The following is a 22,546-nucleotide window of genomic DNA, read 5'->3' on the forward strand; positions in this document are numbered from 1 at the left end:
TATTTTGCTTGTCACGTATTATTTTGACGTTGTTTTTCTTCTATTGGCAACTTTTTTTCAGATTTCTCAAAATTATAGTATTTTGGGCGTACTATACCTGTTTTATATCGTACATAGTACGCAGACGAAAAATATAGTACAAATACTATAATTATAGTACGGTTGGCAACACTGCTATTGAGTGAGTGTTGACCATAGATAATTTACCATTGAATCAATCACCAAACGTTTTGGTTTGACAACTTATTTTTGGCAATTAGCGCATGCGTATTAAGTATACCGGTCATAGTTTGAGATTTAACGTTTCGTTATGTACATAATAATTCCAATAAAATATCAATTAATTTTTAAGTAACTATGTTGTATAATATTTATGTCATTTATGGGGGTAAAATTGATCAACCATATGGCAAGTTTTAAAAATCACACATGCTCGAACGTGATGCCATGATGTGGGATTTTTCTCCCGATAAAGAAAAATTGTGGTAGAAAATTAAAAAATAGGAAACTAGAATTATTTCAATAATTATTATAGACTCAATTATTGTAATATGTAAAATGAATATTCCTATGATTTTGTGATAGTTTAGTATAGAATAAGAAAGATAATTTAGAAACACTTAATCCAAAATACTGTTAGGCACTTGGGTATTTATTTTATAAATCAAAATTCAATGAAATCTTGATTCACCGTAATAAGTGCATTTTTAAAATGTGTTCACTGGTGATAATATACCTACATATTATATTTTATAATTAATGTCTAATGTTAATGAAAATCAAAGTGATGAAAACCAATAATACATGCAATAAAACCTGCCCTGGTTCGGATTTCCCTCTGATTAGCGATGGACAGACCATCAAGATGGTGGCCTTTAGTCCAGTGCGTGGCTTTTTATCCGATGGCTCTGGGTTCTGATGATACACAATAATAATTATATTAATGTGATTTTTTTAAGAACCTGGGTTTTTGATAGTTTCACTTCTACTAGGTACTGAATTACTGTCGCTACATTATTATCATTGGGTCTCATGGCCTGTTGTAGTAGGTATTAATATATATTAGTACTTACAATTATATAATAATTATAATAAAGACTTGTCGATAGATTTAAGTAGATGATATTATGCACATTACCGTATAATATGGTACTTTGCAAAGAGAGCTGGTTGTGCAAAAAATAATGGGAACGGCTTCAACTCTTTCTACGCGAAATGTCTAGGACTTATGGGAATTATAGCAACTCGTGAAAACTCAGAGCAACTGCGTGATGATCTTTCAAAACAAAAACATAGTTATGGCAGAGACTGGGTGTCCGTGTCGTGATATTTAAAAAAATATATCGATATCGTATCAAAGCAAAATGTCGGTAAGTATCCTAAAAATACCCAATACCAATATCCTCTCCCACAAAGGCCATCCTCCCACGGCGCAACTTATGTCCGTCGGAACTGAAACTAAAATTCCAGCCAGTATCTAGCTAATGTATTTCAATGGCGGCTCGCTGACGGCGAGACTGGAATCTCTCAGCTTCAAAACGGTCGCGAAGAGACGCGACATGCTAGTCGCGCGGTCTTTGAAGTTTCCAGTCACCGTAAAACAGTGGTACCAACATCATTAGATTCGGTGAAAAATCATATTTTTTACCAAAATTGGTCACACTGCGAACATGTGTCATGCTATAAAAATCATTAACAACCCAAAACGTAAAAAGTACAAGATAAGAAAAATTGAAATAGCTTAATTCTAATCGAATAAACGCAGCAGCGTGCGTGTTGTCGGTTTTTGTACAAAACAGCTGATGGTTCAGTTTGACAGTTTGAGGTTATGTGATTATTATTTCAAGTGGTTTCAGTAGCGCCGTGTGCGAAGCATCACATTGGCCAGTTTATGATTTCCTTCACAAACCAGTTCTGTCAGATTTCAGTTGCGCCGTGGGAGGAGGGCCAAAGTTATCTGTAGGCGGATAAAAATGGAATTACAATGACACCATATTGGATACGTAGTTTTGGACTGTGGCTCCCCCAACAATTCTCCAGATAATTTTGTGATACCGTATTGATACCTTTTTATAGGCTTAGGGAAATTATACAAAACTCACACCATACCTGGCAGCACTGAGCGAGTAAAGCAGTTGATTTTCTAATTTATTTTTTCAATATATAATCAGTGTCAACTCCAGTCGCACGTTAAATCATTTTGGCCCTGCAACAGTCTCGGCAGTCTCGTTATTTATAATTAATTTCGGTTGCGAACAGTTATTTTATCTATTGTGTCGTATATTTGGTAAGTTCATTGTATTTTTAGACTATTGTGTACTTGGTTTTATTGAATCTCATTTAACGTGATTAATAATCTGACATGTTATTGAATCATCGTACAACATGTTGACGTTTTAATTTTATTATTTAATTATACAGCATGTTTACATCATCCTGCAATATATTTATAGGTCATTATTAATGGAGACTATTTTTATTGGTTGGTCATTCAGACGCCTGGCTTACAGGCATGTTTTACTGCGAAATCGTCAATGTTTGCATTTTCTACGCATTATTTTATCTAAAGAACAAAGGATGCTGAAGCCGTCCATCGACATTGGATTTTTTACACTATGCACCTTCACGCGAATTGGATCGTCTGACGAAACAACAAAAGTTTTTTGTTTCTTCTCTGATCGTTTTGGCGTTGGTACTGTTATTCGCAGCAAAAAACATCGCGTAGTTTTAGCCGAGAGCGTAGGTACATAGATTTCGTGGAACTTTTTATTTAAATTAAATACGAATACATGTGCTGTTTGCGAATTTCTACTTTTATTATATTGATCTAAACGAATATAATGCATTGCTATGAGTCTGCGTTTAATTATTAAAATATTTAGCTACAAAACATTCAATATTCTCTGCTTTTATTTCGACTTACCCATTTTATATTTTGATATTATTAGAAAAATACCCATATAAATTAGTAAATATTATATGGTTATATTACGAATACATACTTCAGAATATCTTTTAATACATTTATATATCGTGACATCAGTAGCGAAATGTATATTTTTTACGTTTTTTGTAACAATAAAAACATCCTTGACTACCTATATTTTTTTTCGTTTTTCGCTGTTTCAATTTGTTTCTCGAAGAAGAGAAATCGATTTATTATCATGTGATTTTTAGAAAGTGATTAAAATATTCATAAGGTACCTATCTACCTATTCGTTATCTGATTTTCTTTGTCTCAAATGCTCCAATATTTCAGCCAAGCAAATGCCAACTCAATCTATCTATAAGTAGGTAATACATTCTATACCAATTATAAAATAATATGCTCTATCTGTGATTTCAAAATATTTCCACGATAATTAACTTAGCACAAAATATATTTGTTTTTTTTTTTAATTTATCTGTTCTGTTATGACTCTTGAACCAGTGACGTCCCTAGATAAAATGCCGCCCCATTTTTTATACATTATTTTTATCATCCTTTCATGAGTCCAATATCTAAGATTCTAAGAAACGTGTTGTATGAGATACATTAGTAACAAAATATCAGACTGTAATTATTTGAAAATCTGCACGTGTCGTTTCTAGTCACCATGGACGTCAAAGGGCAACGGAAGTCAAAACTAGATACCACAAACCTGACAAAACCAGTGAGCTGATTTTTTTAATGGAAAGGTGTTTTCGTTATTACTAGGTTTAGGTAGCAATTTCTATATATTCCAAATGATTCTCCTCGATTTGCCACCCTTCGAGTAACTACCGCCCCCAAGCGACGCTCAATCTGCCTACCCCACGGGACGTCACTGTCAAAAACTAACTTGTACAGCTTATAGATTTTTTAAATTTGTCTGTTCTGTTATGACTCGGAAACTAACTTGTACAGCTTATAGATTGAATTGTTCGTACTGATTTAGTAGAGTTTCATCTCGATATCTCAAAAGGTTCTGAAGTTGAAAGATATAACCTCTCGAATATAATACACTTGCTCTAATTCATCACGATTAGTTAAAGAGATCTGATTGTAGTGGTGACGCGTGGATAGAAAACCTGCGAACACCCAGCCAATGTGGATAAGTCAGTCGAGTGTGATACTGGCGTATCTATCTGAAGGCACTGACAGATATTCTTTTAAATTCATAGAGATATCACATTAATAATTGTTGAATAGGTAATAAAAAAAGATATAAATAGAGGACTTGTATATTTCGGCTAATGATGGCGTTTTGAGGGCAGGATTGGGCGTTCGGTCCCAAGAGCAAGCTCAGTTTGCTAGAGAAAAGCGATGTTTATTTCAGTGAGATTCTTCCTCCTTCTTTCTGCAACATTTCAATGGTTCCGAATCGCTCAGGAAAGAAGGAGGAGAAAGACAACCTAAATGACAAATCAACCAAGTCTAAAAACAATCAGCATTTGTATGAAGTAATTGTCTTTTTCATATTATCGAATTAATGATAAATAAACTGAATACTTACTATTGATGTCTGTTAAAATTGACTTAACAAAGTTTCTACCATTTTTTTTTTCATCATATAATATCCACATTCATTTAATTTCCACAAAATGAAGTAAACTCAGTACTTCCCCATTGGTCCCATGGCATTTTAAATTGTCAATATAAATATATTGATGATTATTATAGGGGCCCACTCACTAAATGAAACTCCAGTATCGCAGAAATCCGCCCCTTTATATTTATTTGAATCACCGATAACTAATCATATGGGGTTCCATGCATCCATTGCAATAAATTGGATCGCTTTTGCAGTATGAGTCGTTAATTATGATTAATAATTATTGTGAGTATGTACTAAAACACCAGTTGAAACATTGCTTGAAGAATGACTTCATTAACATGGTGTGCCATCATTTATACTTATATCGACATCTACAGGATACACCATTCCATACAAATCTGAATAGAAAAATGGATACTTTTTCCAGAAAAGGTTATAGACATCTGACAACAATCAGCTGTTTAAATCACGCTTATTGCAATGTAGACAGAGTTCAGTTTTAGGTACATACAATATCAATTATTTAGTGTAGGAAGTAATACAGATGCGTTCAAAAAAATATATAATGACATAGAAAATTAACAAAGTTTATTAATTGACCTATATTTTAATGTAGGTAGAGCTCATTTTCTGTCACTTTCATCTGTATTTATCTCTTTATTGTTATGAAAAAAATTACATTTTTGTATGAGGCGTTTCTGGCATACTATGTAAGTGACTCGGTTTGCTTAGCATATTTTTATTTTTCACAATATACATTGTCCATATAATTATAATACGTCAATGGGTGCCATGCCATCACTCACTATTCATAGAATTGGCAACATTTCAAATCTTGCAAGAGGCAATAAATCACATAGGGAATCATACTATGTAAACATACAATTTTGACATTACTTACTGCAAAATTCTGAAAATTGGGAAAATTTAGAACAAAATCTAATACATATGGGAATTTTTTTTTAATATTTATCTTTTTATTATACTGTCAGGTGATTTTGTTTTGTTGTGATGTATTTATTTATTATGTCAGCTGACTGTGAGTAACTCAACCAGTTGACCTCCAAAGTCCCAAATAGGTACATACATGAACATAATACTCATATCATTCATTCTCAGTAATATTCATTATCAAGAATTTATAATATTATAATGTTATACTTACCTACTTATCTTCCAACAGTTATTTTTCTTATGGTCAATGAGGAAGTTTTTTTTATAAAAATATTTTGAGTAGACACTTGTTTGTTGTTGTTTTAAACAAGGGACAAGCTTTGGAATAGTCAATGAACTAATTAAATATTGTTTATCACTGTTTTAAACAAAGGACATGGTCCAACAGAATAGTCATGTGGTTTTCAAACTTTGCCATTTTTCAGCACACTAGAAATGTATGTTCAGAATCGAATCAGATGTAAATTGTTTTGTCGGATATTATTAGGTACTTATTCTGTTCAATTCTACTCAAAAATTCTACGGATTCCACAAACAAAAGAAAAATGTGTTTTTCATTGAGAACTTCTATGATTGTGCACCAGTCAATTGAATTAAGATCGTCTGAAAATATTATTTTTTCAAATAGCCTGCGGGGAGGTGCCACAGGATGCCGCAGTGCACACTTTCAGTATCACGGCCATATTCAATTATTCGTATAATAAAAAAAAACCATGATTATTTATTTATTTTTTCCAAACTACACATTCTTAATGTTCTACAATTTTTTCCTTTATGACAATAAATTTTATAGAATTAATACATTAAATTCTATTTGATACTAATTTGGACTAAAATACAATAGATAGTTTATTTAGGTATGTCACAAATATTTTATTGTTATAATATACTCGACTATTGTTGATTCTCAAGTCTGTCAATGGAAAGCCATTGAGCATATAACACAAGACTTCAACATTATTCAAATATGGTGGGAGAGGACTGAAAGGAAATTCATGCACACTCGTCACTTGGGGCTGACCCGAGTTTCCCTTTGGCAGCTATCTGTTTAACATATTTTTCCAACCTATGCATTGCTATTCTTGCTAGTTGTAATCTGTGTGACCCTGATTACATATTATAATTATATTATATAAACAATTGAGAGCATTGCTTAATCGTTATTACAAGTTGTATAGCTAACCTGCCATTGGTAAATTGGTAGGCAGTAGTTGTGTTCAACCAAATTGCTTTGGATATCAATATATTCCACTTAGGTGAGTTGAGTTTTGCTAGTCAATGTTTTATAAGATTAGGAAATACGGCATATTTATTGAAATTACGTTTATACTAGGTACTACCGATATATTTTGAAAAAAAAATGTCTCGTGTTGTGAACAAGTAAATGCCAATCATTATCGTCAGCAATTTTTATAATGATATGTTTTTTTTTTTGTTTCAGATAAAAATGAAGTTTTTAATCGTGTTGTCATGCTTTGTGCTGGCTGCGAACGCAGTCAGCTTCTTCGATCTGGTAAAGGAAGACTGGGGTGTCTTCAAGGTAATTACTATTATTTTTTAACAGATTTTGTTAACCCTTTCATATTCGGGTGCACACTATCTGGTTTGCTAATTATCCATGCTTGAAACAAACAAAAGTTTCACTAGTCTTGATACCCACTTTTTCAGCTTCACTTTCATGTATTCCGTCTATAAAACTAGGCTTTCTTCTACATGACGGTGAAATGAACTAAGAACTCGTAACACATCTTTATTCCATTGTACCCACCAGAAGTGAAATGAGTCGCACCCGGATTATTGAGTTGTTATTACCTTGGTTACTCTGGGCAATCCTGTTGCGATACATTCCACATGCAGTGGGTAAAATGGAATATAGGTGCGCACGTGCCAGTCCGGGTATAGTCAGAAAGGCATTCACTGTTTGTTGCGTATACAAATGCCACTTCAGTGATTTTATTTTATAGGCCATATAGTAGGTTCCATTTGAAAGAAGTTGGTTTTTTGAGTATATTTTTCAAATTATTCTGTTTAGGTATGCCGAAATCTTCACACGAAACAGTAAGTTTTTGTGTACACAAACAATTTTCTAATTTTAATTGTTAAAAGTATTATGGATGTGTTCATGTGTGAATGGACTGACATATATTTTTTTCGTATTAACAAATTTATCGAATCGCCACATGTTCATAATTTGAAGGATAAATACGTCTAAAATTTCAATGTAAATCGCACACATTACTGACAGTTATCAAGAATAACGCGATAAGCAATAAAGCAAATACGGTTTCTCATTTTTTTTTTTTGATAATCAAAGCTTTGCTGAGGTCATATTATTTTGACCCCAGATATTACTTCTCCCAGTCACATGAGCATCTTCTGTTTACTCAGGACTTGCAAAATATTATTGATAGTAAATCCACACAAATGAATGTTTGTTTTTTTGTTAACTGCGTCAAAGGCTTGTTCGATATGTAATATTAAATGTAGTATATTTTGCAGACTTCGAAGGGTAAAAGTTCAATACTATTCCTGATTAGAAAATGAAAATCGGGTCAATAATCGTATTCTCTAGTTTAACATAATATTGTGATAAAAATTATTATAAATATGGTCATGTCTATTCTATTGCTAAGTTGAATAGGTTTGCATTGTTTGTTTTCTTTTATTTCAATGGAAATAATAAAAAGAATGATTATATTATATACACGCTGTTTAAAAAAAATTAGGGATTAATATTATAATACAGCCTGGTTAATTCAAATATTTTTATAACTAGCTGAAGCTGAAGCACTCGGCTTCGCACATGGATTTTTTTTTCAATATTAAAATAATTATCTGGGCATACAATAAAATTATTCTGAAGGCAGTAAAAGTCAAACAAAAGAACACCAAATTAAAATCGAATCCAAAATAATATGCTAAATTTATCCTAATCTAATATATAAAAATTAATATTTGTGTGTTTGTGTGTTTGTTTGTTCGTATTTAATGCGCAGCCATACCGTTCATCCGATTGCGATAAAACTTTGTAAACTTATTGCTTGCACTTGCGGGAAGAGTATAGGCTATACTAATATATAAAAATGAATGTCTGTCTGTCTTGTGTGTCTGTGTGTCTGTCCCGTATGCGTTCCTATACCATTCATCCGATTGCAATGAAATTTTGGTAAGTGGTTGTATGCATACCCATAAAGGTTTCTGAATTAGAAAAATCATCATCTTCTTCTTCATTATATTTTCTTTTATTCTTATGGTTCCTATACCATTCATCCGATTGCAATGAAATTTTGGTAAGTGGCTGTATGCACACCCATGAAGGTTTCTAAATTAGAAAAATCATCATCTTCTTCTTCTTCATTCTATCTTCTTTTATTTGTATGGTTCCTATACCATTCATCCGATTGCAATGAAATTTTGGCAAGTGGTTGTATGCACACCCATGAAGGTTTCTAAATTAGAAAAATCATCATCTTCTTCTTCATTCTATCTTTTATTCGTATGGTCCCTATACCATTTATCCGATTGCGATGAAACCTTCATCAGTTGTTGTGGTAACACCCGCAATGGTTTTTGAAGTAGTACAACCATCTTCTTCTTCTTCTTCTTCTATTCTATATTCTTCTATTCGTATGCGTTCCTATTCCATTCATCCGATTGCAATAAAATTTTCGTCAGTAATTGTGCCAACACCCGCAAAGGTTTCTGAATTAGTACAACTATCTTCTTCTTCTTCTTCATTCTATCTTCTTTTATTCGTATGGTCCCTATACCATTCATCCGATTGCAATGAAACCTTCATCAGTTATTGTGGTAACACCCGCAATGGTTTTTTAATTAGTACAACCATCTTCTTCTTCTTCTTCTATTCTATATTCTTCTATTCGTATGCGTTTCTATTCCATTCATCCGATTGCAACAAATTTTTCGTCAGTAATTGTGCCAACACCCGCGAAGGTTTCTGAATTGGTACAACCATCTTCTTCTTCTATTCTATCTTCTATTCGTATGCGTTCCTATACCATTCATCCGATTGCAATGAAATTTTGATCAACTGTTGTGCTCACGCCCGCGAAGGTTTTTGAATTAGTACAACCATCTTCTTCTTCTTCTATTCGTATGCGTTCCTATACCATTAATCCGATTGCAATGAAACTTTGGTGAGTTGTCATGCGCATGCCCACGAAGGTTTCTGAATTATAAAATCATCTTCTTATACTATTCGTATGCGTTCCTATACCATTCATCCGATTGCGATGAAACTTTTGTCAGTTGTGTGCGGTTTCTAAATTATTATTATATAACATACAAAGTTTGTTGTTTGTTTGTTCCATTTTTTTTACTACATATTTATAACATTAATAACGTTTTCATATTTTGGATTCGATTTTAATTTAGTGTTCTTATGTTTGACCTTTACTCCTATTATAATTATTTTCATATTGCCATATTGTATTACACAGATATTTTAATATTAAAGAAATAATTACCTCTTATTATTTTTCAAATATCTAAGATAAATATAACCACGAAGCGACCCCGTGCGAAGCCGGGTACTTCAGCTAGTCTATAATAAAAATTCAAAATTGGAATGAACAAACTAACATAACTAATTTTGTTGGCTGTTTTTTGTTTGTTGGATTCGAATTTTTAAGCAAAGCCATTGACTTTGTAATGTTGGATAATTTTTTAAAGATTTTATCATATTTTTACATTGGCATCGGCGATTAGGATTGGTTAAATAATATTATAATGATTTTATTTGGCTTAAAAATGAAGTCTGTTAAGCCTCGGCGGTTACATTTTGTGGCCGACAAAGCTAGATGACAGTTTTGGTTGTAGATAACTTTCATTTCCTTTCAGAGTGAATCATCAGCTTAACACATCCCATCAGCTTATCTGCTGATTTGCGTTGGTTATGAATTCTATAAACCGGTTTCAATCTTACATTTATGAGTATTTTTTATTATTTATATTTTTTCATGTGTACGGCTGGTTACGTAACCTATTCGAATAGAAAATACTGATAATAGGGATATTAATACATAATAAGGTCTTGGATCATTTTTAATCTGGCACGAGAGTTGCTCGATGCTGTGGCTTCATCGAGAAGCAACTACCTAACGGGGTGATACCTATATGGTGGGAACACTGTCTTCATCTTGCTATCGTGGCCAATAATTCATTTAACTACACCTTTATTATTATTTATTACAATTGATTGGATGTTGTGGAGATTGACACCTTATCTTGCGAGGCGGATGTTCTTCATACCAATATTTACTATATATCATAAAATGTATATCTTTAGGTAAGTGACGCTCTATGCATCTTGGCCTAAGAATATACATAAAGATAAATAACTACTATTGTAAGTAATAATAATGATTATTTTCCATAGCCTTTCTTAATAGAACATATAAAATCAACACATATGATGCGGGTAGTGTTGTCTACACCTTAAGTTGTGTGTGTAGAGAAGTGATTGGTGGTGGATGGAAAAGCATGCCGAAATATATTTCATAATTTTTTATATGTAATTTTGTTATCAGGTACAACATGGCAAGAAATACGGAAGCGATACGGAGGAGAAGTTCAGAATGAAGATATTCATGGAAAACAGCCACAAGATTGCCAAACACAACAAGCTGTACGCAATGGGAAGCGTGGGCTTCAAGCAGAAGTTGAACAAGTACGGTGACATGCTTCACCACGAGTTCATCGCCACTCTAAACGGCTTCAACAAGACTTCTTCAAAGTAAGTTCCGTCGATTATATGATATTTCAAAAATAGACTTGACAACACCGATGACTCATGCATTTTTGTTTTTATTTACTTGACTTGTATCCTCTATTATGTTTACGTCTATGCTACAAAATTTGAATTGTTTCATCTATATACATAAATATAATACTATATCCACTTCAAGTGACACTTCAGTTATAGGTATAGCCCTTATCATCTTGGTGGGAAATATATTGCCTGATGTATTTTAAATAAGGCACACTATTCTAGATTGAGATTATAATAATTTTGATGACTTCTCTTTGTTCAAATAATAACATATTGTGCTCATATTTTCACTAAACTTTAATTACTATCAAGCATATTGAATTATATTTAAATCAAACAGGCTATTGATTGTAAAAATTTATAATATGAGAGTGATTCAGTGTTGGCATCTGTAGATAAAAATTCTTTACAAGTGCCCCACTTGTAATATTATGCTCACCAAGTTTACAGTTATATTATGAAATGTACAACTGCTCCACTTCACATCTAACAATACATAATAATGTAATTATTTATAGTTATTACTTTTTGAAATAATATCTCACAATATTGATTGAGCATACAAATCGGTAACTGTGTTTTTTTCTCAAAACAGAATTAAGATTATTTTCCTTTTTATTGCATTCACCATAAATATGTAGAAACTGTATCTAATTTTTTTTGTTACTCTAATGTAAACTTGAACAGTGCAATCTCTTTCTCCGCATCTATTCTGTACACAAGACTGCTTTCAGCCGCTACGGCAGCTATCTAGGGTAGGTTTGTATCGAAGTATTGGCACTTATTGTAAAAATTACAAGTTAGTTGTAATTGTTATAATAAGTGCTATGTTTTAACAGCACCTCTTTTGGCTGTGGTAAATTTTAGAGCGAGATGGACAGTTTTGACTGTTTAGATGGCTAACTTATTGTAATTGTTACAATCAATAATAATTGTTACCATGGCAGCCGAAAGTGGTCTTGTGTATAGAATAGATGCGCTGTCACGTGTCATAGGTTGTAATTCTCACAGCAATATAGGGCTATGAATACAATTATTATTGTTATACTATATTATCTGGGACAACTTATTTTTTTATCAATTCCATGTTTTTTGGTGAATTTAATAATTATCGTTGTTACCTTATCAAAATCATGCTAAATTACTGACTTATTATTATGAAAAAATTATCATATGACATGGGCGGCTGGTCGGTTGATGTGTCAATGTATCGCTGATAACTTTTCTGGAATTGGGGTGTTGCGCTACACATTCTTCGTACAAATCTGTTTTGGAAAAGAACACTCATTAATTATTTTAATTACTCACCGTATCACATTGCTAATCTGGTTTAAATTTCATGGAATTAGTTTACAATAAACATGACGTCATCGTAATTAATCATAATTAATTTGGTGTTTATATTGATTATTTTCCATTTTTGCCGACAACACGAGTTATTTTTCATTGAAAAATATTGACGCATCACGACACATGAGTGTTTAATCAACTTTCCCTCAAATCAATGACTTTCATATCATCATTCTTTGAATATTTTCCTGCAGATTCTTTGAAATCAATTCAATATTTCATTTTATTGTTTCATTTATTTGCATGCATTAATGTGATTTCTACAAAAAAAATCATCAGACTGCAACTTCCCGAGAAATCTCCACCTATCCTTATACAAATATGCCAATTTTCATTGATACGCAAAGCACACGACAGTCATTGGCAGCTCAGTCTTGCCAGAGAATTTTTGAGATACCTCTTGACATTATTATTCTCTTTGCTGGTTCATACGATGCACATATAACCTAATCAGTGCAGTCCCTCTAATAGCCTGTACCGTGCTGCCTAAATAAGTAGTATTTCTATACAGAAACAATACAAAATATTTTGCCGTGAGTATTATGGCAACTGGTGGTATTTTTTCATAACTGACAATTTGTCAAAACGACTGCATATGAATGGCATACTAAAAATTACCTAATTTTCAAAAGTTTTATGTTCTGCACTTGGTTATCAGGTTATATTCTCATAGATTTTCCCCTGCTTCAATCACAAAGTTGACATGACATTCCTGTGCACATTTGTGAATTCAAAACATTTTGATAGTTCAAGACTCCGTGTGTGAACCCATTTTGTAATCAGTTATCACCCAACCTTCTTCAACCACAGCGTAAGCTTAATATCTTCGAACCATATTCGGATTCATATACTGAAGTATACAATACAGTACTATTACTGCATGCGGATGGCTTCATTTAAATATAACCTGTTAATCCAAGCAATGCCAAGGACATATTATTCTTATGTTGGATCGTTATAGAAATCTATCTACCTAACCTTCATTTAGTTTTTTCAAGTATTACTAGCCACTCTTATGTAATACGACTACATAAAACCTACAGAAAAAAATCAGTTTGATGTGGAAAACTTTGTGGAATAAACACTTAAGTGTCACTCAGGTTGCGAATCACTGATTAGTTTCTTATGTAACTTCTATTCGACGCTTGTACAAAGTTTAAAAACATGCCATCACAATTTTCAATCATACCATAATATGCTAGATAACATAAAAATTATTTCATTGCCTCGAGTTTAGTCATAGATAAATAATCAGAAATAATGGGACTTTGGATAATTGGAAAGTTGTACAGCTAAAACTACTATAGTTACTCGATGCTACCTATGTTGCGGTATAATTATTTTTTATAATTGTTTCCACGCTGCTGTGGCATGCGATTAAATTTAATAACGTAGAATATTATTTCTACATAGTGCATTTTATTTTCTGTTGCCATAATCATTTTAAAACAGTTTGGTCACTGGCAAACAAAATCAAAACTATGTATTGAAATTGCTTCGTCAATTTGTAATACATTTAGTTTAGGCGTCTTGTTAATACTCGCTCAGTTTCTAGTCAGCTTATTTGTCTGCCATATTATATAGTCACCAGCGGCGGCTCCTCTAATACCATCCAAGTGCTACGCACCGCCTGCATCTTTAAAGACATCGCTCAACTTTTCATTGTTATTCATACGTGTATCACTCACTTCGCGGACTATGAACAATACTCCGTTCGTGCGCAAAGCGATAATGATCCAAACAGATTTTCAGTTTGCACAGGATTACAATGAGGTCATTATATATTTCTTAAACCGTGGTCGAATGTTCCCGTAATGACGTTTGTGTAGAATTTTTTACACACTTTTAGATTGGCGCACGAAATTAGGACTCTAGAAACAAAAACGGCAGTTTCTGTTATATAACAATGTTGGCAAGTTAATTTTTAACAATTTCACATTTAAGATTTAATAAATCGCCAAACTTTTACGAAAATACAAACTACCGCATTTATTTCTAAACCACTCAAATACATTCAATAAACAAAAAAACATATCAGGGGTTATTTATTTGGCTGAAGCATTGTTTGCCCAGAGCGTAAAGTCGTAAACCGTGACATTTATTTTTCATTATTGATATTAAATCATTTGAACTGTTTAAAAACTCTTTTTAAGAAATTTAATAAATAAACAAAGACATATTTAATTTACCTTCTGAGAAGTTCAACGTTTCGGTCTTTTTACACTAAGATATTATCTTAGCTTATTGACACGGCAGCCTTCGGTGATTAAGGTAATCATGGAGAGACGCTTTACGACCTTTACGTGGCTAGGAAAAGTGTTCCTGATGCCGCCAAAGAGTGTGACACTGCATACCCTTATGGCACAGCCTCAAGGGTTCCATTGCCATGGCCGGCCCTCCCTCACCATGCAGCGGTGCTACAAAAGCGACCTACGTGCTGCAGGTCTGACATGGCGGGAGGCGCAAGAGTTGGCGTTGAGCCGAGGGAAGTGGCGTGAACTTGTGCTTGATCGTCACAATGTTTTCCACCTAAGTCTTTCTTCAAATTTGAAAACATTTATCATCGACTTTCGTTTGCTCTTTTAAATATTGGCAGCGATTTAATAAAACAATCAACTTGAAATTGCGGAAGTATACCTAAAAAGGATTACCTAACAATAAAAAAATAATTTTAACCCCAATACTTGCTACTTTCATCACCATTCCGCGAAATTAAGGAACTCCCCTCGTATATATATCGAGTATAAATATTAGTGCGTCTCATGAAATTAGGACATTCAACATAGCGTGCAAAAAATTGTGTTGGTTCTTTCCCGCTTACGACTTAACTGTACATTTGTTCATTAAAAGGAATGACTAATAAATACTAGATAATTATTTAACGTTGACGTTGACTCACTAACAATAATTATTATTATCGAGATTTGTTGGAATATGTTTTATTGGTATAGATAGATAGTTCAAATTGACTTATTCTTTAAATGCGGTAGATTTTTAAGCGCACCCTGACCCCAATCCCAATGCTATTGCAAAACACCGACCGCCATTGGTTCAATCCAGTTTTATAAAATCCCGCATATCATCGCGTAGCAATTTTGTATGGTTAATCTTATCGTGTTTCTTTTGTCACCAGGAAAATGTTGGGAGCTGCGTCCAAAAACGAACCTTTAGTATTCATGTCGCCGCTCAATGTGAACTTACCCGACAGCGTTGACTGGAGGGCCAAGGGCTACGTCACACCTGTCAAGGATCAGGGCAAGTGCGGATCCTGCTGGTCTTTCAGCGCCGTAAGTAATCCATGTCGTTTTAATACACATTGTTCACATGATATTTCGGCAGCAGTCTTATCCTGAATTTTTCCATAGTTGGCTTGTAAGGATTCTCATCGACACTCTTCGGCTTGTGCTTAAAAGCCATGATTAAACATAATTGTTACGTGGCATGTTCTTCAACAGTCTTGCATAGATGGATAGGTATTAGGCGATATGCAGCTAATGAAGCTGATTGGTATGGACTACTCCATGAATTTTCTTTTTTTTTTAGATAAAATAAGTTTATTTTGGAGTTTTTGACGGATGGAATGTTTATTTAGTGAAAGGAGCCGTTAGTCTAAAAAAATTGCGAAACTATAAACTAACCGAAAAGAAATCAATATGTTCTTGAAATGCTATCGTCAAAGTATGAAAATTCTATTTGAATGAGTTTGATACTAACAATAAATAGATTTGTGGATTTTCTGTGTTTTTATGCAGTGGTAAAGTGATCTTTGTCTGATTTATGTGCAGACTGGAGCTCTAGAAGGTCAGCACTTCCGCCAGACCGGCAAGCTGATCTCTCTGTCGGAGCAGAATTTGGTGGACTGCTCTTCAGCGTACGGCAACAACGGCTGCAACGGAGGTCTCATGGACAACGCTTTCCAATACGTCAAGGATAACGGAGGCATCGACACTGAGAACACCTACACATACGAGGCTATGGATGACAAATGCAGGTTTGTTGTATTCTTCTTTTTCCATATTCATTAAAGTGAGAATTCCTGTCCAGGTTATAACAGCTTTCGGAATTGCAATTTGTTGTATACATCTAATTAAATTAGAAAACCGTTCTAATGACATGTTATTTCTCTCGACAGATACAACCCTAAGAACTCAGGAGCCACCGACAAAGGTTTCATGGACATTCCTCAGACCAGCGAAAAGCACTTAACGGAAGCTTTGGCCACTACCGGCCCCGTCTCTGTAGCAATTGACGCCTCTCAGGAGTCTTTCCAGTTTTACCATGAAGGAGTCTATTATGAACCTCAGTGCAGCTCTGAAAACCTCGACCACGGTGTAAGTACTGCACAACTAATCTGTTACAATTGTTTTGACGGTGGGCCCATAGCCACAAGTATCCACATCGTCAAATAAAAGCTGTGGTATTCACAAAAAGTATTTAACATTCTATCATTGCAGTGGAGTTATATGTTATAGTTTTAATCCAATACGTCCTGTATTGATCCATGGATGTCGACATGGATAGGTTTTCCAGATTCGTTCCAAAAGAAAAACTGAAACTGGCTTCAAAGTCTCTGTCCGCGGGTGACTGGTTCCCACATTTCTATCTTGTTACTCTGTTTTGTGATGGCAATATTGTGTGTGCACATGTGCTAAATGTCATGTTGTCTATTGCCATGTCATGACCCACCGGTCGGCCTCTGCTTGGTGTGTCGTGGGCATTCTGTGAAATATTTTACCCTACTCGTATATTGTTATAAACCACAATGAATTATTTGTAAATATGTAGTGTTATCAGTCGCATAATTTTTTATGCGGGGATGCTGGGGGAAGGGACACTCCACTATAATAAATTGCCCAATCGACAGTCTGTATTGTTTTTATATTTCTAAATTATGCAGGTTGAGGAGAGCTCTTAAAATATGTTATATTGACAATTGTTACAGGTCTTGGCGGTCGGTTATGGTACCGATGAAAAAGGAGATGACTACTATATCGTGAAGAACTCCTGGGGAACGACCTGGGGCCAGGATGGATACATCAAGATGGCCAGAAACAAGGATAACCACTGCGGAATTGCTTCCTCAGCTTCCTTCCCTCTCGTTTAAACATTCCTAATTTAACTAAATAACCTAATTTAATTGCTTTTTTTCTTATTTTTTTGCATTTCTGGTGTTATTATTGAACACACCTTTTTTATATAAATAATTCTTACAGAATGGTATTTTTTTTTACATTATTTCCATACTGGATACTTAACCCATAGCTTACGGGCCGCACAAAATTGTGTTTTTGCTAATTACTTTTCAAATGCAAATTAACACATTAATTACAAAATTAATTAAAAGGGCCCGTAAGCATTGTGTTAATACTCAATTTTAAAATTTGCAAGCTAAAAATTTACGTCTGTACAATACTTTACTATTCCTTGGAGTTAGGTTTCAACGTAATATTTTGATAGGTTTAAACTACTGTCGTTTTAAAACCAAATTTAGTAGTGTCTAATTTTAAATATTTCTAATCCCGTCTCTCGAGTTGATTCTCAAATATTAAAAATATGATTACTTTAACCTTTTATACTTGAGTTTATTTTAGGATAATATAATTTGAACGAATTGTGATGTTTATTATTGACATTAGTGAGTATATTGTTTAAGAAAGCGGAGTCAGTAGTATATGATATAAGGTTATAGTGGAGTTAATTGATATTAATTACGTTCACCAAATTTTTTTTTTATCACGCCTGATACCTTATTTATTTGATATGACTGAGAATAATATCCCGGAAAGGTCACAAAACTTGTCAATTTGGTAGCTTTAAATATCTGATATCGTTAAAACTGGATTGTCTTATACATTTAAAATTAATATAAAATATGTATACAAAATTTTACTATTGTAAGAAAACATCGGAGAAAATAAACCCAAAATTAATAAAACAATGTGTTTTCATTGGAGTGGCAGATTGTATATTTCCTTCCTTATTGGTGTGACACGATCACCCATTGACTCATTAATGCAGATTTCTGTGGCAAAACTTCTTTTGTCGTATTTTGACTGGATTGAGATTTTAATTCTAGTGCTGAATGCTGACTATTAGTAATTTATCGTTTTGTTAAAAGGTCAGCAAACAAATGAAGTGTAAGTGGATAGAGAGATCATTGTCCACAAAAATCGCAAAATATGCATTTTGTGGAGAATTTTGTAAGGTGGCATCCTTAGAAAAAATTAATAAAAATCATTGTCCAAACACTGCCTCTGGGAGAAAACATTGAAATTCAAAAGAAAGATTATTGTCACAAACATATTTTGACAAAGAAAATTAATATATTATATATTATTTTTTTCCCAAAACTATACATACATCACGTGATGTAATTAATATTAAATTGACATAACTTTAGTTTATTAAATTTAATAAATAATATAACAAGGAAGTTATTACGAGCGTACTTCAGTGAAACGGCAAATAATTTTCAGCAGTAGGTGCGATGAAATTTCTCACTAGTTGCCAATCGGAGACCGGCAGTCGAGGTGTCAAGTTATAGCCTTAAGTTTTTTCACTTTATCTCAAAACTGACTTAAATGTGACAATGATCTATCTTTCTGCTTAGTAATTTTGGTCCCTGTTTTAAGGGGATGTTCTACAGAATTGGCCTTGAGAATTGAAAATATGATTTTTTAACATGTGGTCCATAATATTTGGTCTACTAGTTAATATAAAAAGGTCGTGTCAAAGTTGTTTGTGTCAATAAATTTGCTCTATGACTCGATCCGACTCATATTTCATCAGGGCTGTCGAAGACATAAATCATAAATATTTATAATTTTAAATTTTTATTTATAATATATGTTATTTAAGTTTTGTGCATCTAATGCCGGGTCCACACTGGCAACAAGTTAAGTTGCTGGCAACCTCGTTAGATTTTACGATAATTATGATTATCGTAAAATTTCTTAAGCAATTATGGTAAGTATCGTAAAATTTAATGAGGTTGCCAGCAACTTGTTGCCAGTGTGGAAATGGCTTAATATCCACTGTGGTTCACGTAGTGGCATGGACCTGGGGTTAACTAATTCAGGAAGTCAACACCCATGATGGAATTTTTTCCAGTTTTGGTTGCATTATATTCCAAAACTCTTCTCTAAAAATCGTTTCCGATTTTATAAATGGAAATTTCTCGGTGTGCATAGTAAACAAACCTACGAATAAAAAAAGACAAGAAGGAACATACTGATTCATCGCAGTAAAATCTGGCAATCAAATTCGCCAATTTGAAAAGCAACGATTTTGCGTAAACAAATACCACGTGGTCTGTACGTGTGCGGCAAACTTCGAATGTGTTTGTAATTTTGTGTATTTTATGTTTGTGTATCACGCATTGTCGGCCATATTTGCCGGCCTTTCTGATTGCCGTGATTTGTACACATCTTCCTTCCTGTCTTTTTTTATTCGTAGAAACAAACAGTATTTTTTATTAGTTATATGAAGTTGGCCTTGAATCTGTAATGAAATAATACACAATTAAAAGATTTTGAAATAGAAAAAAATACATTTCCAAGCTTTCAGCCGTTCACTCATGAATGTCATTCGTCATTTAGATAAGTATATACACATTATGATGTTATCTTGTGTGCGAATGTAATGTTTTCAAATAATTGATATGGATTAATTTTACCATCGTATTATTTTCTCGAAATCATAAACATACTATAATAGTATTTGAGTATCAACCTATGTTCAATTTGAATTGGGTTATAATAATAATATACCCGTATATATATCAATAGTATGTTTGCTACCAAATCCACCCAAGTTATCAGTACGTACTTGCACAGGTTTGATTAAAAACTATGATGAAATTAACATTTTAAAAATATTAATTCATAATATTATTTTGACAGCCCTGTTTTCTGATCGGCGTACATCTTGCAGGTGTTTATAAAATAATAATAATGTTCAGCGGCAGACAATATCAATAATAATAATAATGTTTCTTGAAATAAAATCTCCGATGATTGGTGATTTTTGCGAAAAGATCGATTTAAATTAACGTACTTACGACGCCGAGGTCCTTCAAGAGGTATTTTTTAGGTCCCAATTACCCCCGCACATACATGTTTACATTTGATTGTATGGTCATGATATGTACTGCCAGCAGTAAATCAATACAAGTGGAATGGGCAGTAGCATAAACACGAACCACCAAATACATCATTCGACCTCTGCTCGCTTGTCGACCCTTCCACTGTAGGCAATGTGTAAACCAGTCGGCATGGTGTAATGCCCCATAACGAAAATGCTTATGCCTTTCAGATTGGGATAGAAAATATTTCCAATGTATTGATATCGATCGTAGCACTCCGATTTTTTTTTTGCAACTTCACATAGTGATCCTCCATTTTTATAAAAGTATGCAACAGCATCATCTATAGTTTCAATATCATATTTTAAACTTAAATTATTCAGTATTTTGATATTCTGAAAGAAATGGGAAGTTAAATATTTATTGGTAATTATAATATAATTATAGGAAATTAATCCTATCTATGCCGCAATTAGTTAATTGATGGTAATTAACATAAGAATCGGTGTAATTAAGGCGTCCAAAGACGCTCTGGGCACTTAACCGGTTAATAGTCAAATTTATTTCAGTATAAAAATCGACATATTGTTTTTCGTTTTTTTTCATAAAAACGGTTGTCATTCTAAGCAAGAAGAGTGTATAACGGGATTCATAAGCAAAAACATAGTATCGATTGAAAATACACTGGTTTTTGCTTATACCAGGGTTGGCGAACCTTTTTACGTACGCGTGCCAAAATTTCCCAAATAATATTTTTAGACTATCTGACATGCCAAGCAGTTTTTTTTATGGCGAAAAAAAAGTATTTTTTTTAATTTTTCTAAAAATTAAAAAAACAGTTTTTAAGAATTTTATTAAAAATGTTTAATAATTACAATTGCGTTCTTGATATTCTATCTTTCACTGTATTTCTAGCTGAAGGCATATCTTTTATTCTTTGATTTTATTTCCTTGTTTTCAAATTAGTGACAGAGATCGTGGAAGCATTTACACTACTCTTCTTTCTATTTTATTCTCCATCACTGAACGGTTTTCCATTTTTAGAGATTATGTTTGAGGCAAAATAACAAGCAGTTATTATATTTGAATGACTGCCGATAATTAATTTCATAATGTTTGTTGATTGAATATTTTTATCCCCCGATCCTTATTCTTAAAAAGGATTTGCCTGCAATTTTTTATACGATGCGATTTGTCAATGGTTAGCGATTGGTAAACATAATAATATGAAAAACCGAAAAAAATACAAAATGGCTATGTCGTCATTATTTTTAAGTACTTAAGTAGGTACCTATATATTTATCTGCAAAACCAAAAAAAAAACATTTTTAAAATAGTAATTTCTTTTTTCTTAATATTCGCGTGCCATAGGTTAGCCATCCCTGGCTTATACCATAAATCAAAATATTCAATCACATTATTGAAAAGTTAAAAAAAACATGAATGTTTCATCTCAAATAGCTGCCTTTTTGCTTATAGGGGCAGTATATAGAGCATGGGTGGCCAACCTTTTAAGAAACCAGGCCGGATTCTAAAAATGAGATTTTCTACCAGGCCGCACAACCGATTTTTTTATTATACAAAACAAAAAAAAAATATATATTAATAAAATAAAACAAAAATGAGAATCAAACATATTTATTAGATAAGACTTTTTTTAAATAAAAAAAAAATAAACAAAATAATAAATTTTAGTGAAAAGTTTGATTTTGTGTGGCAGAACTAAGTGCATCGATATCGAGTGAGGTTATTCCTATACGCAAACAGTTTTCCAAATGCACATCAGTAATTATTCGTATTCTCATTCGGGATTTGATATGCTTCATCCGACTAAAAAGATATTCACACGTG

General features: G+C 33.1%; 1 protein-coding gene across 1 annotated transcript; it reads left to right on the plus strand.

Annotated features, from left to right (window-relative positions):
- Positions 1–2,158: 2,158 nt before the first annotated feature.
- CtsL1 (cathepsin L) lies at positions 2,159–18,550 on the plus strand. The gene is made up of 7 exons (XM_085942095.1): positions 2,159–2,287; positions 6,913–7,011; positions 11,021–11,226; positions 15,746–15,899; positions 16,398–16,603; positions 16,745–16,943; positions 17,555–18,550. Exons 2-7 carry the CDS (start codon positions 6,919–6,921, stop codon positions 17,714–17,716), a joined length of 1,020 nt encoding a protein of 339 aa, XP_085798221.1. The 5' UTR covers positions 2,159–2,287; positions 6,913–6,918; the 3' UTR covers positions 17,717–18,550.
- The last annotated feature ends 3,996 nt before the right edge of the window (positions 18,551–22,546 follow it).

This window comes from Rhyacophila brunnea, unplaced genomic scaffold (genome assembly GCF_057557595.1).
Source record: "Rhyacophila brunnea isolate RB1 unplaced genomic scaffold, BYU_Rbru_1.0 scaffold_14, whole genome shotgun sequence".
NCBI classification, from domain to species: Eukaryota; Metazoa; Arthropoda; class Insecta; order Trichoptera; family Rhyacophilidae; genus Rhyacophila; species Rhyacophila brunnea.